Consider the following 18,434-nt stretch of genomic DNA (forward strand, 5'->3'; position numbering starts at 1 on the left):
TATGACTGGACCGAGCATACACACACGTGTATCTACACAGACGAAGCAGCATCGCTGCCTCAACCAGCTGAAGGTCTCTGCTTTGTTTTGGAGAATGCCTTAACCCGTTTCCCCCCGGGGATGCTGCTCGGTATCTTCGGGAAGGAGCGGGAATCAAAAGGCCACAGAGCTCCATCCCATTTCCGTCCGCGCCTTCCCCGTGCGGCCGAGCTCAGTGCGCGTGCGCTCCGTGGCCTCGCCCAGCGTGGGAAGCCCCGCCCCCCGCCGGGGTCCCGGCAGCGCCCAGTTCCCGCCGCGGGCGCGTGAGGCTGGGTCGCGTGCTCATGGGGCTCCGCGTGGGCGGGCGCGCGGCGCGGCCGTTGCTGCTGGAGGTGGGGTGGCGCGCGGCGCGACCGTTGGCGCTGAGGGGAGCGGCCGCGGGAAGTGGAGGGGAAGGGTGAGGGAGAAGGTGAAGTGGCGGCGGCGGTGCTCGCGGATTGGGCGCCTTCTCTACAGCGGCAAAGGAGCGGAGCGTAACAGATAGAAGGTAGGCTCCATGAAGGCGGGGGCTGCGTAACAGGCAGGACGGGTGGGAGCTGGCCGCGCGGGGCCGGGGTCCACATGAGGGAGGGAGGGAGGAAAGGAAAATGGCGGCCGCCACGTGGTGGCGAGGGGGGTGGTGTGGGAAGCAGAGATCCATGACTCCATGGGAGCTGCCGTCTGTGGCTCACTCCCTTCCTAGACATGGAAGAGCAGGGCCTTGCTAATTGGCAAAACTTTTACCCTCTTGTGGGTATGAGTCGTTGACTGTGGCAAGTAACAAACCGATTCTGCTATGGGGTTAGCCGTATCCCCCTTTTTTGAGGGGTTTTTTTTTTTTTGTTTGTTTGTTTTTTTAGGTTTTTTCCCTCCACTAAACTATTACAGCCCAGTTTTTAAAATTTTTAATTCTTTTGTATTTCCGCAGGAGCGCAGAAGCTGAAAGCATGGAGACATAGTTGGTTAAAGATCCTCTTCCCAAAAAGTATGTGTCTGGCTGTGCCTAATAAGCTCTTCAGAGGTGAGATTTGGGGCAGGAATAATACAGATTTGGTAATTTATGTGTAATGAATACCCTACTGTGAGTTGTACTTTGAAATCAAGGTATCATGGTGTTTTGTTTTAAGGCATGCTTTATTTTTATGTGTTTTCGGGACAGAAAAGTATAATCAATTACATGAATGTGACCAGAAGGAATTGGGTTTGGATGTAGAGACATTAGAAAATATAATCCACTATTCCTAGCATAAAAAACACACTGCCAGTACTTTGCCTGCCAGACTAGAAGGATCTAAGTGGAGATTGCTCAGGGATATCCTGGGCAAGAGGAGTGTGTTTTTATAAATATGTGAGTACTAAGAGAAATCCGCAGCTGTAGGAACAAGGGAGGTTGGAAGTTAATACCAACAGCTTTGTTTCAGAGCAGCTTTACAACTTCTGGGAGAGCGTCCTGCTGTTTGGTGATGATTGCTGTTTGTGTTTCCAGTAGCAATATTAAACTGCCTCAAACTTGTTTTTACAGGGAAAAACCCTCTTGAAAGAAGATGGGGCTAAATTCTACATGTGAATTCTAGGAGTATCTGTGTCTAAACCTGTTAATTTTTGGTTAGGGTAGGGTGGATGTGTGTAATCGTCTGGAATTGATGCCTTTTGGGAGCAGTAATATTTCTGGATGTCAAGCAGAGCTAGTAAAAACTATTTTTAGGCTAGGTCTTTACTTCGATTTTTAAACAAAGTTAAAATTTGAAGCTTTAATGAGAGCTTCTGCAGTCTATGTAATCTTGGTGGAGAGGGGCTGGAACCCAGCTTTCTGTGCCTAAAATTAGCCTGGACTGCTTCTATAGAGGCAAATCCAGTTAGGATCTCATGTGCTGCTCCTCTCCTTGGGCTGTCACTGAGCCTTGAGCTATTATTACGGTACTGGTTTTGGTAGCTGAGTGGCTGTGCTGCCCCGTCAGGGATGGCCCCTCTGCTCTCCAGGCGTTAGCAAGGTTTTTGCAATGACTGACCCTGTGCTGCAGAAGCTGTGGGTAAGTTTTTGAAGTCTGGAAAATGGAAATGGAAACTCCAGATGTAATTTTGGTGTCTGTGTGAATGTAAAGCATTTGAATGTATGCATAAGTCAATAAAGAGACATGACTGGCTGCAAGTGTGGTTCCTTTCTTGAAAAACTGCTGGTAACTAAGACCAGACCTAGACATGTTTGTCAGGATTACTTACACATGCCAAATCTACCGGTTCTGGGGACACACCTTTTGGGCAGAATCTATGGTTTCAGGAGGCTGATGCGTTGTCTGGGAACCACTCCAGAAGTGCTGTGGCTTGAATCAGAGGTAAGTGCTGCAGGGCAGAAACAACTTTAAAGAGTTGATTTTTGCAGTTGCTGAGGGATCCATATGTAAGAAGATTGATAGCGATCCAGTAGATGGTGAATCATTGCATACTCAGACAAGACATTTTACTTAAGTGTACTGTCTTAGTGAATACCAATTATGTTGGCACAATCTCTTACAGAATATCTTTCGAATAATAATAGTGTATTTTTTGCAAATAGTTGGAAACTGAAAAGTTAGAGGGAAAGGAGGGAGGGTTTGAAAGGACTGGGAAACAAAATCTGTGGAGCCAGAACTGAGATGATCAGCATGCAGTCTAATTGCTGCTGAGTGTTCAGCAGCTGAGGTCAGGATTCCTGCTTGAAGTGAATGGAGTAGAACTGTGGGCTCTAATTACAGCATGGGCTAGATCTGAGGAAATGACTTCCAGTGCTTCTGTTTGGTGGGCAAATTAGGGAGCTGTCATAGGAAGAGTTCCAATTTTTTTAAGCATATACTTTTTCTGCCCAAGCGGAAGTACAGTTGAATGTATTTTGTTGTCTGGTGTTGCAACAAGTGATAGCACACCTGTTTAACTGGTGGTGCATGATTACTCTTCTTTTAACAGCCTTATCGTATGGCTTACTGCTCTGCATTCCAAGGTGGTGGCTGCCAAGCCTGGTAGCCAACAGTGAGTTCCCTTTTCTCCTAAACCATTGGGCCTCTGTAGTAACCTTAGCACTTGTAGAAATTACTACGTCTGTTCTGCAAGGGCAGTTACTTGCTTATCTTCAATAGGTAAACACCAGTTAGGCAGACTGGCCCTTTTCTTTTGGGAAGTTGCTTAGGTTTGAGATAAGACACATTAAGGAGGCTTTGTGTGTCCGTTGCAGTGATATTTCTGTATTGTGTATGGCAAATAAAAACTTAGGAAGTTCAGGAGGGCTGTATAACTATAAATCTTCATGGTGCTGGGGAACCTGGAGAGGTGACATTTCTTGAGGATGGTAATCTCATCTGGTAACCAGTGCCGAGTGTTTTCTTGGTTTGTGCCACCATTAACGCAGTTACTAAACAGCTTTAAAAGTGTAACTTGAACTTAGGACAACGTAACTGGTCTGAGTTCAAGCGCTGGGAATGAGACAAACTTTCTTCTTGGAACAAATAGCCCTACATTTATGTGCTTTGAGGAAGATGATTCCAAGAGTCCCCTTTCTCAGGAACAGCCCATGTGAGGTTTACCCAGCTGATGTTCTGCAGCAGCTGCTTGTACATCGGCAGTATTAACATGCAGAAATTGTAGTCAGTGTGGCAGTTTTTATTGTATACATGTACACCATCAGGCTCACTGAACAAAAATGAGAATGGCATAAGATGGAGGCAATTTCATTTTGTTAGAAACTGAGAAGGCATGCTCAGCATGGAAGCAGTAGTTCAACGTTTTAAAATCTAACAAAGCATTCTATTAAAAGAGCAAAAATAACAAAGTACTGTACTAAATCTAAATGTTTACTACACTTAGTATGCAGGCTTAGTTCCCCCTCCCCTATTTCTGTGGTGCAGCTATTAAAGGATGGTTATTTCCCCTGTATATAACACATATGTTACACTAGGTAGCCTACTTCACCACAAGTCGCAATGGGTCTTGTACAGCAAAACTCGGATGTTACATGCAGATACTTTTTGACAGACTGACTTCCCTTGTAATTAAGGGCTATATAGAAGTAAAAATGTAATGGTTTTGAAGTTGACTAGCACAGTGTTTTGCATTGGTCTAACAGTAGGTGGTCACAGTACAGTGATTTATGATGTTTTAAAATATTTTACACTATTTCAAATAGTGTGGAATTACAGAGAACTAAAATGTTTTAAAGCACCTCATGTACTAATTTAGCACCAGTTACAATAATTAGTCCTGACCCTTGAAAACTTAAATTTGAGGTTGGAGATACTAAGGGCTACATGTTCAATCATATGGGCTTCGGCAATGTCATTGTCACTTCACATGCAAGTGAGTCATCTTGGATATTTGTTATAACACCAGACACACAACACAAAAATGAGTAATTGCCCACTTACAGTAGCATGAATGCAAGCACCCCACTTTTTCACAAAACACCACACAACACAGTCATAGCCAGTTTGGGGAATAGGAAACTGGGAAACAGTCACTGGTGGTCGCAGTTTGCACAATCACTATGTGGTGACGCTCATCTGCCACACTTGTCACACTGGAGTGTTTCATGACCCACAGCTTTCAGTTGTGTTTTCCTGAGCACAGTGGTTACTGTGATTTGTACAGCACACTTGGACTCGGCATGGTCTTGGACCATGGGGGTTGTAGTGCTGAGCTGTTGTGGCTCCCTCCCCAGTGAGTCAGTTCACAGGTGATTTCCAGACTGGTGCCTTCAGTGTTACACAAAGGCGGTGATTTACCTGCTGGGTTCTAGGTTCAGTGTGGTGGCCCTTTCTCGAAGGACGGTAAGTTGGTTATCAGTGCATTTGTTAGTAAGTTTTTAGGGATTTCATAGCATGGGGAACAGTATTTGGAAATGTAATTAAATGAAACCAAGATGTGTGAGTGCTTTAGAAGTCACTGAAAACTAAGCTTTCCTGTGAGATCAGCCTGAACCAGTGTTGCAACTAAGCAGGAGAGTTGTTTAAATGTTACTTATAGAAAACATACTTTAAGACTTTATAGCCCTTTTCAGACAAGTTTCAGCTCAACTACTCCATTGTACATATAACTTTGTCTGGTAGGGTTGACTGAGGTTCTTTGCACTGCTCGAGCAAAGCCCAGCAATGAAAGGATAGGGATGTTCGTTAGTCTGACGCCGTATTGACAGCTAGTGGTAAATAGAAAAAGCGAATCCTCTCCAAAGTGCCGTATGTACTCAAAAATGCGAATTTCAGAAATAGGACAAATGCTGCTTAGGTGAAGTACTTGCATCTGTTCCGGATGTTTGTGGGGAAACTGTCCCTGTACTGCCTCTTTTACTTGGGAATGTACTTTAGGCACACTAACCTGTGAGGACATTTAGCCAGTTAGCTGGGAATGTGATTATTGACCATGATTTTCCTTCCTGCATTTAATAGATACTCAGAATTACTTATCAAGAATCAGGCTACGAGTGGTCAGATTTAGGGGACTGAGTGTGAAATCATGGAAATAATAGACTAAATAAACTAGACTGAAGATTAGTTGAGATCGGTAATTAGGTGTAGAGAAGATTGGAGCATAAATATCTTGGAGCTACAGTCTTGTGGGCAAAGTCTCCAGCTGGTCCTGCTCCAGGATTACTCTAGCTGGCCATCGCTTTTCGCCTTAGATACATGGTAACTTGTACATGCAATATTTAAACTTCTGGAACAGGAAGGACAGTAATCCCTAACTGGAAGGCTTGAGTGTATACAGCTTGGGTTTAATGAAAACAAAAACACATGAATCAGGAAAATGTCTATTTCCATCACTGTGGGCCCCAGCTGTGCACTGCATATGCTGTTCAAGTTGTCCTGCCTCAAAGTTTGGTTTTCATTATGGGTATTTACAGTTTGGTCACACTTTTAATCCAGGGTACGAAAGATGATACTTTTGTGTAGACACCTGGGGAATCTTTGACCCCACAGCCGTAGCCCCAGGAGGTGACACCGTACACAACCCAGCTTTCCCCTGGGCGTTCACACATCAGTGGTCCACCGCTGTCTCCTTGACAGCTGTCAACTCGTTTCTGTTCCTGCATGTTTCCAGCACAGAGCATTCTTCCTGTGAATCTCCTTTTGTAGCGCTCTTCACACACTCTCTTGGGAAGTAAGGGGATGGCAGCTTGTTGCAGTGTTCTTGAGTAAGCCCGTCCTAAAAAAATTAGGAGATCCAAATTATTGTCTCATTACAATGGTCAGTCTTGGAAACATAGATGTGATTTAATCCAATTTTTGCTCTCAGGTCTTCACACTGCTTTGTCATTACATAAAATTTTTGGAAGCAAGACTACTGAAAAAAATCTCTGCATTAAATATAATACTAAAATACAGTAGATATTGTAAATGTAAAATGTAGATGCTTTTTTTAAAAAGTAGCTTTTCTGCATGTGTTCTCTGGATCTTTCCAAGACTGGAGTTTGGCTTATTCCAAGCACTTTGTGTCTTCTACGGAAGAGCATACGCTTTAATACTCTATGTGGAAGCAATTTTCGGGAGTCTTGAGCAGCTGAGAGTAAAGCAGTAGAAATCCTTTATTTCTATGTCAGCAGTTAAAATCTAGTGTAGCTCAGCCTGAACAGGTGCTGCATCTTCTGGTGGCTTCCAAGTACAGCATTCAAATGGATCTTTCTACTTTTTTTCCATAGCTTGCACCTCTTTCAGTTGAAAGCATGGGAAATGAAAGCCAGTGTTGGCTTTACCTTTTTTCAGTAAAATCTTATAACTTGTGAAGCAATTATGATTCATATAGTAAGCGTGAAATGTCAGCTGAGATACTGCAATGATGTAATTTCTTACCATAAATTGAAGCCAATTACTGCAGTGGTTAACGTTTCCTGAAATAGATGTCCTAAGTTAGCAGTATTGCAGGACTTTCAGTGAATTATGTAAAAAGGCTTGACAGAGCTAGCAATGAATTAACAATTGTTTTTAGCAAAATACCCACCCTACACGTCTCTCTCATTTATTGTAGTGCAGTGACCCTGACATCTGTGCACACAGATTAGTTAGTGCATGTAAAGAGGAGGGGTAGATACTTGGCCGTGCCTTGTCTCCTTGGCAGTTTGAGTCACTGGAACAAAGGCTCAAGTGTGGTTGCTGTCTTGCACCGTATTCAGCACCACAAAAACATAAAACATGGTTATTAATTTGTGAAACATTTCAACGACAAAGGCCTTTGAAGAGGAAGAATCTTGTACTGACCAAAAAAAAGCAAGTAGAAGCCTGGAGTGCAGATTGCGTTGAGGCTCTTGCAAATTTTGGCAAGATGTTCTGTTACTTAAATCAAAGCTGGTTGAGAATGTCAGTGGTAACAGGGAACACCAAAATGTTATTTGAAATTCTATTATGTGTATAGTTTCCATCCATTTTTCTATTGAAGTGTTGTAATTTCAATAACCTTTTTAAAACTAAAATATTCATGGTCCTTACCTTTGAAACCTTAAATGTGTTAGAGCTGTTAGTTATGTACTGAGGCAAGGGATGATAAGCTGCTGTGCAAGGTGTGCCTGGCAACAAATAAGCTTTTTATTCCTGCTTGTCATTGTTAATGAGGTGGCTTTACTGACAGGGTCTGTGATTTAGAGTGGCATGGTTAATCACTGCTTGGGTAGAAATACAAACGATAATCAGTGAGCAAAATACTGTCATTCCTGGTTAAGGATCAGGAGAAAAAATATTTGCCTGTGTTAAACAAGAGTAAAATACTTTAATTTTGAGCATTTTCTTATTTTAATTATTTGAGTTGTTTTTTTTAAAACAGCCTCAGATAACCAGATTGGTGCATGGAAATGATTTTACCTGTGTCACCCCATCCAGTGATGAAACAGTTGGGAGCAGTTTTCTGTGGTCGCTCCCTCCTCAGTGGCAAGCAGGCAGGTAGAACGTGGGTGCTGAACCTTGCACATTGTTCCTCGGGCCCCTGCAGCCTCAGCAAGGCAATGTCGTAGTCGCTGCTGTCAGGCCTGTAGTCCTTGTGCACCACAATCTCCTGGACTCCGATTTCCTCCTCGTACTCCTCCAGCACCAGCGTGTGATAGTCTCCAACCCGCACTACGTAGTTGCGAGTGTTGTTGCCGTACCTGAGATGGAGGTGAAAACAAACAGCGCTGGCTCAGTCACATCCTGAGCGTGCTAACAGAGTTCATCACTTTCTTTATTGTCCACATAACTAATGTTAGCAAAAGATTTTTTTAAAGAGCAAAAATGCTTTCTCAAATGTTTACACAGACATTTCAGTGTGTCCTAAAGAATATAAAAACCTTCTTCTGAGGTTTCAGGTTGTGCCATGTTCTTTTTTAATAGTTTTACAGGCAATTTTCTTATGGCCATGACTCGCACTTCAAATGTGCAAGGTATGCATTATAAATTTATTTAGGAAGAGTAACACAAACTGTGAGTAATTGCAATGACAGCCTGAGTACTGACATCATTGTGATGCTCCAGATAACTACTGGAATGACAACAGTGTTCAGGCCTGCTTCTTGGGTTGGTTGAAGAACTTTAGAGGCTTAGGTAACTTGATAAAAACCTCTTACATCAACTGAATTTATAGTAAGGATGACAAAGCATTTGTGCATCGTAAGGACAAACTATTGTCAAACTGACAAGAGGCCTGTAAATCTTAGGCTTATTTGATATCTGATATAATCCCAGTTTCTTTCACATTGTGGACTAAATGGTAAATACATTAGAGATTACTACTGTGGCTGAAATAACAATTTTCTGCGCATGCCTTTGAAGATTTTATTACACACAGCCCTTCCCAGGCAAAATGCAAACAAGGGAGTACTGTTGGGTGCACGTATTTATTTTAAAATATGGCTAAGCTAGCCAAAATATTTTTCCTTTTATTTCTCCCTTTCCTTAATAGCCTTCAACAGGAAATTTCTAATGCGCTTGGAGAAAATAGTACCCACAGTGGCCCATCAGCTTTCAACCTATGCCTGTTCTTTTTATACCATCCAGCAATGGTCTGGTCTCCATAGCTTGTTAAAGCCTGCTTGAGGAGCAGCAGACAAAGCAGAAACATTACAGTTTTCTGCACAATATATAGCTGTACCACTGTACAGCTATACACTGTACACTGTTTCTTCTAGTTGTGAGTTACATTCCTGGTTGCCTGTGAAGCTTTCTTGGTCTAATCCTTCAGGTCTTCCACGAGCAAAATTTCACTTCTAGACTTTATGGAGAGAAAACTGCAGGCTGTGAACAAACATCCCTTCATCCAAAGATTAACTTCTATATAGGATACATTAAGGGGTTTTTCTATGCCTCATGTTTCTAATTATGTATAGACCTTCCAATTTCCCTATACCTGTTGGAATAAATCAAGACAGGGATGGGTTATAAAACAAAAAATAACTTCAAACATTTTATCTTAAATAATGTATCTGCCAAAGTATAGAAACGAATAATTCCACTGTAGTACTGATTTACAATTCTAATAATCATGCATAAAATTATGCTTAATTTTTATTCCTAGTGTAGATGAGCCCACATTGGTTACTTAAGCAGTGTTCCAATTTCCAGGATATGAGAAATGGTATGCTGGCCTTTGTGTTGTCCATCTGCGGAAAATATGTGAAGAAGGCACTTGATCTATAGATAGCTCTTGGAAACCTATCCCTGAAAATCACTCTGAGATCATTTGGAAGTTCAGCCCAGCCTGTCCAAAGCCAGCTTAGAGCTAAAGGCTTCCCTCATTTACAGTGAGCAGTAGTGCACCCACTGGGTATTGGAGCTGCATGCTTAGGTCTAATTGCAGTTTAAACGTAACTTCTGGGACAAAACAATACTTTGGTCCCTGAGACCATGGGTAACAGCCCCTTGAGTGGCTGCACCAATCTGGAAGTACCACAGTGTACTTTGCTCCAGCCATGCTGCTGTCCCATCCTGTGGGTGCTCAGCAGAGTATCCAAAATCGGCACTCCTTGGTGCCGCATTCAGGTTTCAAGCCTGAAATCAAAGGCTTTATCAAGACCTTTCTCAGGCAACGTCCTTGGCAATCACTACAGAGGAAATGAACAGGGAAATAGGAAATCATTGTATATGAATTTTGATAAAAGCAACTGAAGAGCTTCCATAGTTCTGCAGAAGCACCTAGGACATCAGTTGAAATAGCAGGAAATTTTGCTAACTTTGACTATTTATGTTTGAAATATTACCAAGGAATGTCCTTCATGATTTCAGGACACAAGAAAATACGTGCATCTGGTGCACAGCAAAGGTAATGCACACTGTATTTGAGTAAAAGTGTATCTGACTCTACATTTTAGTTACCAGTGTGCAAAAGGAAAGGCTTAAAATCAAAATTTGAAACTTTTGCAGCTCACTTGAGCAAACTCTAGCAAATACCCTCAAAATTGTAGTGCTCCTCTATGTTTTTTCCCAGCCCATTCCAATGAAATAATCAGTAATCACAAGATTAGCTTCCTTATTGTGCAAGTTGATGCTTTTACTTCAGTAACTTCATCAGTAGTGAAGTCCTGCATTTAGTTACTGCTGTGATACAGCAAAAATGTCTATCACTGTCAAGATCTGTTGTTACCAAATTTAATCTAAAATATTCCAGTCCCTATGTCTGGTGTCTGCTCAGTTGTCTTCACTATAATCTAAAAGCCATAAGCTGCATTTTTTTGGAACAGAAAGTTAAAATATCTGAAGTGATGTCTATATTTTTTCATTAAAATGCTGAAGTGGTAAATATAAATCACATGAATGATAGCACCCAAATAATTTCAATGCATTAGGGCGTTTTGTTTGTTTGAGGGAAAGGAAGTTGACTGGTAGGGTTTTTTAAGACCAAAGGCCAACTCTTGGAACAGTTTTCCATGGGCTTGAACTGTAATGGTTTTGCATATGCCCGGAACAACAAAACAGTTTAAACCACGGTGCACTATTGGAGAGAGACCCACCTTTTAAAGCAGTGTGCAGCAGTGAGGACCCAGCAGCTGCTGATGAGAGTAGCACCACACAGGAGTCTCCCGTCACCATGAGAGGATTTCAGCCGCAGTGCCACCTGCCATGGCCAGCCGCCCCTGCAGGAGTGACACACGGTGTTCAGTGTACAGCAGTGGGGAACTCGGGTTACCTGCAATGTGCATCCTGTTGGCTTTCTTTGACTGACGCAGCTTACTTACAAAATGTGCTGTTTATTAAGGGTGGTGAATATTTTATATCCTGGCAACATTCAGAATTCCTTTTAACAATGGTCCACATTACTTCTCAGAGAATTTGGGCATCCAGCACTCTGAAGTGCTTCCTCCCACAGTCAACTATTTGAATTTTCTCTTCTCAGATTGCATTCATTGAGCCAAAAATACATTCTGTGGGTTGCTTGCCAAATACCGTCCAAGTCAACAAACGAGAAATTTCCTGTCAACTGGAGAGGAGAAAGGGGAATTTCTTGAAAAGCTGAAGCCAGCATCCATCCCTGTCTTCATGAGAAAGGAAGGTGGCAAAACAAGAGGTATAAAGCAACTGTAGAAGTCTCAAGTATAGAAGAGCACCTTTTTTCAGCCTGTGATTATCTGTTTTTTATAGTAGATCTGGCCATATTTGCGTACCTGTGAATACAGGATGGATTCTTTTTTGCTGGTTTAATACATTAGGAGTCAGAGAAGGGAAAGGGAGGAAGATGCACCTGTAGGCAACGGCAGCATCTAAGAGTAAGCAACAGGTAGTCTGAGTGTTTTCTGAGTACTGTCAACTTGAATGGCGGTGCTGGACAACAAGAGCTGCCAGGGGCCATCTAGTCCAGCATCTCAGAGTTACCTGTGCCAAATGTGTGAAAGTAAGGTGGAGGAATTTACTTCCCATAAAGAATAAAACAATTTAGACACTCCTCCCTTTTGAAAGATAGGATTTAATATGATTTTCTAAAATGAGGTGATTCAGACATCTTTGAATTTGCCGGTACATATATAAGTATGCAGTTCTTTTCAAACTTCCTCAAGTTCCTTGTCTTAATGACTTCTTGTGACATTGAGTCCTTTTCTGATACATTCATATGCTCCATTTCTTGAATTTGAGGCATTTCTGCATGCACTGTTGGATTTCTATCACCTTTTTGCTTCATCTAACATCCCTGTACTGATTTATGATGAGACCAGCTTCTTTGCTCGGACTGATTTGTGCAATACATTGTTTGTCACCATTGCATTTCAGCAAGTTAGAACTCATATTCTGAGGCAAGAATTCTCAGTCTCTTCCTGTGCTATGCATTATCTGTTATCTCATTATCTCATTTGTCTCTTTCTAAGATAAGTAATCCTACTTTACTTTATCTGGCTGTGTTAAAATATTTCTCTGGGCTCCCTCTTGTTACTGTTCTTTGAAGCTCTCTCACTTGGTAGTGTCTTCTTAGAAATGGATTGATCAGTGCTGTGCATGTACTTTAAACAGGTTGCATGGTGCCATGTAATGATGGTGTTAATGTATTTTTTACAATGCCTTTTGTAAGGTTGTGTAAATATATATATTTTTTGTGTTTAACAGTCACAACTGTTAAAAAAGTAAAGTCAGTGCTTCCCAGTTTTTTAGTTGTGTCATCATCAAGGCTTATTTTATGAAAGAAAATAAGGTCTTAGGCAGTGAATCATACCCAGGCCTCTTTTTTTTGGTGTAGATGGCATTAAAAACTTTGTACTACATTCATAGCTCTGTTTTTACAGCTCATATCCTGATATGACGATATCCTCTGATAAAAGTAAAATAGCTATTTTGTATGTTAAAAATTTAACCCTTCAAGGACTTTACCTACAAGCATCTACAGATTTTCAACTAATGCTGCAAGTACTTATCAATTAATACTTTTTAATTTCCTGTCAAATTTGCTTTGGGTATATTTCTACTCCTACAACATGACAAGCCAAAAGAAAAACAAACAACAAGCCTACAACAAAATTGTAAATTTGGCAAACCACTTGTGGTAAATACATTCTTCGAAGCTTTATATTCAAAAATTATTTGTCTTTACCAATTATTTACCGTAAAGAATTTTTCCCACCAATTATTCGCTTTTGTCGACGATGGAGTAACCTCAGCCCACAAACAGAAGCAAGAGAATCTAAACCAGAAAGGGAGATGTAGAAAGCGTTAAACTCAACAGGAAAAGTGGCCAATATTCAATGAGAGGTAACTTTAAAAAAAATCTAAAGGTTGAAGTTATTCTGTGTTTCATGGTAGTTTTTAAAAGGCAAATTTTGACTGGGGAAAATAGACTTAGAAATTCTTTATAGCTGAGATCTTTTGACTGGGGAAAATACACTGAATTCATTCAAGACTTAGAAATGCTTTGTAGCTGAGTTTTTTTGACTGTGATCAGAGTCCTTTACACATTTGGTTCTCACATGTAGGATTTTATAGGGCTCTTCCTTACTTTCTGTAAGTGGAAGCAGACCATGGCCAACCACACAGGTCTTAGTCCTTATCTGAGGATAACCTACACCTTGAAAAGCTGAAAGGAGCTATTTAGGTTTTTGCATCACGTCCCTCAAGCAGCTTAATGAACATGGCTGCTCTAAACCATGGCACCAAATACCCTGTATCGATCGAGTAGTCTTGATGCTTCCTTTGTGCAGCTGCAAAGAATAAGCTCACATGATGTCAGCAGAGAGGATTCCCACCCCTTTTGTTCTAGAGCTGTTTTTAATAGAACCCTTTCCTCTGTGAGGTGGATTGTTAAGTCTGTCTCTTCCTACCATGACAGTTGCTCACCTGGACCTGTTGTTCTGCCCCTCATGACAGGCCCTCACCTTTATTGCTGTTCCCAGGGATTTTCCTGCTTAGGTGGTCGCAGATGACGCCCGCGTCCTCGCTGTGCCGGCAGTTGTGCGTCCCAATGTCCTGCTTAATGCAGTCTGCCAAGGATCTCTCATTTCCTGTACACTTGACATTATCCACATGGATCGGGCCTTTGCCCTCACCGAAATAGGCCATTGTCCTTGCTCTAGCTGGACCTCTGCAAACAGAACATATTTTTTTATTATTATTAAACATTTTGAGGCATTATTCTACATTTTATTCAAATTTCCAAGTGAGTAGTCAAAGACATTGAGGTTTCATTCTAAACCCTGTCACTGTTTCACTTGATAAAAAGCACCTTCCACCACCTCTCTTATTCTGGTATGTAGAAAAAATAAAACTCTGACAAAATTGCTACATTTCATTAATGTTTAAAAACTGCTTTTTGTGTATCTCTTAGAAGAAGACAGTGTGCAAAGTATTTTACATTGTATCAGCATTACATTTTGCCATAAAACAAACTATGTGAAAGCTGCTTTTTCATAATCTCTTTAATCCTCGTATAAAGTCAGCATATGTGAAAGCTAAAAATAATTTGTGCAGGTCTGATTCCCTCAGATGGGCCAGTTAAATACAGTATATTTGTGGTGCAGTAGGAGCACTGATGTACAGACCTGTCAGTTGTTAGTAGTTATTAAAATATTTTTTATCATGTTATTTTTTACAGGGCACCCCATATTTGAGGTCTAAAAATGTCATGTGATTGGAGACCAGTTCAGGGTTTGCACCCCCCTGTTCTTGGGAGGAACCCTGTACTTGGTGCTTGTGTAGCATTTAAGCATCTCGTTTGGGAACTCCTGTGATAGAGTATTACTGTTAATTAGTTAAAGTAATCTTCTTAATTTATAAATAGATGTTTTGTTGTATATGGTTTAAGAGGCAGAAGGAATTATGAGTGAGAGACCACCCAACTGGCTATACAGAGACATGGGGTGGGAAGACACAGACACCTCTAAGTGTGCCTGAACTACAAGTTTACCTATTGGTTAAGAGCAATTTACTGACATTTTACTGGGATAAGGATAAATGGAATTCCAGATTCCATTTTAAAGGATATTTTATAATTGTATATTGTAAAGTACTGCTTCTGTGCATACTTTAACTGTGCAGAACTGTAACTGCAGATGTGATGAAATGCAGGAGCAGAGAAAGAGAATTTGACATGAAAATGTATTGGGCAAGAAAGTATTTCTCTCCCTTTACAGCTCTTTTTGTACCTCTTTAATACCTGCAGTGTTGGGGAAGGTAGGTGAGAATGGCATGAAGAGTTTACATCCCTTCTTGATCTGGGTTTGGTCTGTTGGGGAGGAATCCTGATTTGTCAAACCATTTTCAAAGCTTCGTCGCAGTAGAAGTGTGGCTGGCTCAAACTGAACCAGCTCTCAATTGCCACATCCATATAACTGAAACATGAAAGTAACACAGGAGCTTCCTCTCTTTTGAAACTTTTGCATGTGGATAGCTTTGCCTGTGTGGATATTTTTACTATGTCCTGAATGGTAGGTGGGCAGGATTTCCAAGTAGGGAACATTGTTTAGAATGCAAAAATTGTAAAAAGCCAGGAAAGAGAAGCTCATTAAACACTACATGAGAGACGATACCACAAGTCATTACAAATTTTCAGTTTCTGTGGTTAGGAGGTATTTGCCAGATAATCCAAAGCCTTAACTGCCTTAGGACAATCTCTGCCTAATGAGTTTACTATGATTTGACTTGTCAGTCCCAAATAGTGTGACTCTTGCTCCAAATGTTTTTCTTTTGTGAGGGATACTCTGATTACAGATAACCACAAAAAAATAAGTCTGACTCTCTGATACCTGTGGGCAGCTCATGTGTTCATGTTTGCTGTTACAACACAGTGGCACAGTACAGGCACTCATTGTAAATTCTTACCTGGTTTTGGTATCTCTGTCAAATAACAGTTTCTGCTTTAGGGCATTGTTCTAAAGTTCCTCAGGTTATTGAATACTACTTTGTTATCAATCACCAACCATAGTATTCTTATCTTTCCCCAGAGAAGTATTTATTGCAGTTTAGTACAGAATTCTCTCTCCAGATCTTATCAGTTACTTCATAAGGGCACTACCTCCTTCTTCCTACCTTTGTACGAAGGCAATCTATCTCTTACTGTGTGCCAGTAGTCTCTCAGTTTGCTGATAATGGGAATAAAAGCTTTTCAGACCCAACCAATCAACCAACCAACAGCACCACAGAAAACCCAAACCACCCCCCACTGAAGAACATCTCAGGAAACAACTGTAAAAATTTGTGGTGTTCTTGAGCAAGGAGTGCAGCTTAAGAGAGGAAATTATTTAATACTGGGAAATCTCTGAAGGTACAAATGTTATGTCTGTGTATTTGTAACATGCTGAAATGTGCCCTTACAACTGGCTTTAGTGCACCCCCAACAAGCACGTGTGGTGTCCCTTAATTGCTGCTTTCTAAGCCAGCTATTTATGCACTGATGACCCTCAGAGAAACAACCTTTCTGCCAGTTCACATCTGTCCCTGGAGAGAAGTGGCATCAGGTCTTTTCCTCTCAGTTCTCCCACACCAAGGGCCATGCACAATAACAGTGCTGAGCATTTCAGATGCAGTAGTATTATTATATATTCGTTATATTGTTAATGAGGAAATCAAGTGGATTAGGATAGATGGACACCTATCCTGGAATTAACAAGTTAGGTAACTTGTAAGAGTGATATATTGAGTTGTAAGTCAAGTTTTGCCATTTTGAAGCCATAGTGTAGCAGTAGGGCTTTTAAATAGGCTTTTACTAAATGAATACTAGGGAGTTTTTACAAGCTATATATTGTGTGTTCAGACATAATGTGACGATATTTGGTTGGACTAACTTCACATTGTTAGATACAACAAACAGTTAATAGGATTTGTATTTCTTCAGCTCAAATTTCTTTATAGATACACTTGGAGAAGACATTTCACTAATTTCCTGTTGTATTGCACTACTATTCTGGGTATTTTTCAAGTCTTATTAGTACTGCTATTTATATATCTGCCCTATAGTTATCTTTTTGCTGCTCTTGGGTATCCAGAAGAAAAATGCTGATGAGTGGTGTAAGCCTGATTAAGTGATGTCCTTCCAAAGTGATACATATATTGCAGTGGTTTCAGTTAGAGTGTAGGTTTGTTCTGTCAGGTCTATTCCTGTATTCAATGAAGCTTATTGAAATTACTGTTGTGCAGACTGGAGCCATTGTGTAACTGTTTCATCAGATCTTCGAGCTACAGCAAATTAGCCAGATCAGTAGATGAAGGAAAAACTCCATTAAATTAGGAATTCAGTAGCTGGTGTGCTTGCATCTGAATCTGCAGTCATCATATCCATGCCTCGTGACAGTGGACACTGACCTGTTTTTGAAATTAATATGACAACTAAAATTTTGTATTTAATTAATAGACTAATAATTCGGAATGTTTAACTTCTAATGAAAAACAGTTAATAACTCACACTAACTTGCATTTCTGTTTCCAGTCAGACTGGCGCACTTTTGAATACTAACATTCCCATTCCCAGTTATGCTACTTAATGAATATTCTTTTTGAAGACATAGTCTTATTACTTTTCATACAAATAGTAGAAATACATTTTTCTAAAAGTATGCCAAACTGACAAGTTTTAAAAGACATCCATTATCTTATTAGACCTGTTTGTGCAATTTGGTTGCAGAAACTTAAGATCTTTAGGTACAGAAAACATAACTTGATAAACAGCTTAATGAGTTTTCTTACTTGTAGCCAAGCTGTCGGCAGACTACAGCTGCATCCTTATCAGACCATCCATCATCACAAATTGTGCCCCACTGGCCATTGATAAAAATCTCCACACGTCCTTCCTTCTTATTCTCACCATCCATCAGCCTGATGGGAGGACCTGGGAATAAATTACTGCTGTCAGCTCACAGCAACAGAAGCAAGAACTGGTACTTTTTGTTATTTTCATTATATTTAGTACAACTGATATTTACATTCAACAAGCCTAATATCAGCAGTTAAAGTAGTCATATTCATCCTGGTTGGCAAAATGAAGCAGTCTGTACAAATTACAAGACAAATACTAAATACTATTGTACTTTACTCTTCAGCTGATTCCTTAATTCCAAGCCAGTATGTGACATAGTTCAGAAATTGACCACAGTTCTATACAAATGGTAGAAAACACCTGAGATACCTTTGATACAATATCCATACAAGCTGGACAGATTTTCCTTACATACACTTTATAGGTGAATGTAACTGTATCTCAGTCCATAAATCCATTCTCAAACTGGTTGCTGCTGCTCCTTCTAACCACTGTCTTAGCAAAAATAGTGCAGCATTGTGTTGAACTTCAAGTATTCCTTATCACTATGGACATTGTTCTGCAGCATGTTACTTTACATTATTTTTCTAGCGATTTAAATTGTTTATTCAGATGCATTCATAATATGAAATTTCACTTTTGTGGATTAGTCAGACTTAGTTGATCATGGGTTTCCGCAGTGCTTGGTCTCTAGTTGTTTTGACTCATTAGGCAAAGTACATGCTTAATTCTTACTTACTCTAAAATGCCTCTATAGCCTGCAAGCCATGCAAATA

At 40.5% G+C, this 18,434-nt stretch overlaps 1 protein-coding gene, 1 long non-coding RNA gene and 1 other non-coding gene across 3 annotated transcripts in view; 2 read left to right on the plus strand and 1 right to left on the minus strand.

Annotated features, from left to right (window-relative positions):
* Window positions 1-280: 280 nt before the first annotated feature.
* Window positions 281-2,163, plus strand: LOC121332963. Its single transcript, XR_005952229.1, has 2 exons — window positions 281-526; window positions 947-2,163. It is a non-coding gene; the product is annotated as an uncharacterized LOC121332963 (long non-coding RNA).
* Window positions 674-804, plus strand: LOC121332969. The gene has a single exon (XR_005952230.1). It is a non-coding gene; the product is annotated as a small nucleolar RNA SNORA24 (small nucleolar RNA).
* Window positions 2,164-5,662: 3,499 nt separating the features above from the next.
* The window catches only part of PRSS12 (serine protease 12), a 31,279-nt gene continuing 18,507 nt past the window's right edge, over window positions 5,663-18,434 (minus strand). Inside the window, 6 exon segments of the mRNA XM_041398931.1 lie at window positions 5,663-6,183; window positions 7,830-8,110; window positions 10,946-11,068; window positions 13,020-13,098; window positions 13,787-13,992; window positions 17,589-17,730. Coding sequence (XP_041254865.1) covers window positions 5,876-6,183; window positions 7,830-8,110; window positions 10,946-11,068; window positions 13,020-13,098; window positions 13,787-13,992; window positions 17,589-17,730 — 1,139 coding nt within the window. The 3' untranslated portion in view covers window positions 5,663-5,875.

The sequence above is a fragment of the Onychostruthus taczanowskii genome, unplaced genomic scaffold, assembly GCF_017590055.1.
Source record: "Onychostruthus taczanowskii isolate IOZ18803 unplaced genomic scaffold, ASM1759005v1 scaffold150, whole genome shotgun sequence".
NCBI classification, from domain to species: domain Eukaryota; kingdom Metazoa; phylum Chordata; class Aves; order Passeriformes; family Passeridae; genus Onychostruthus; species Onychostruthus taczanowskii.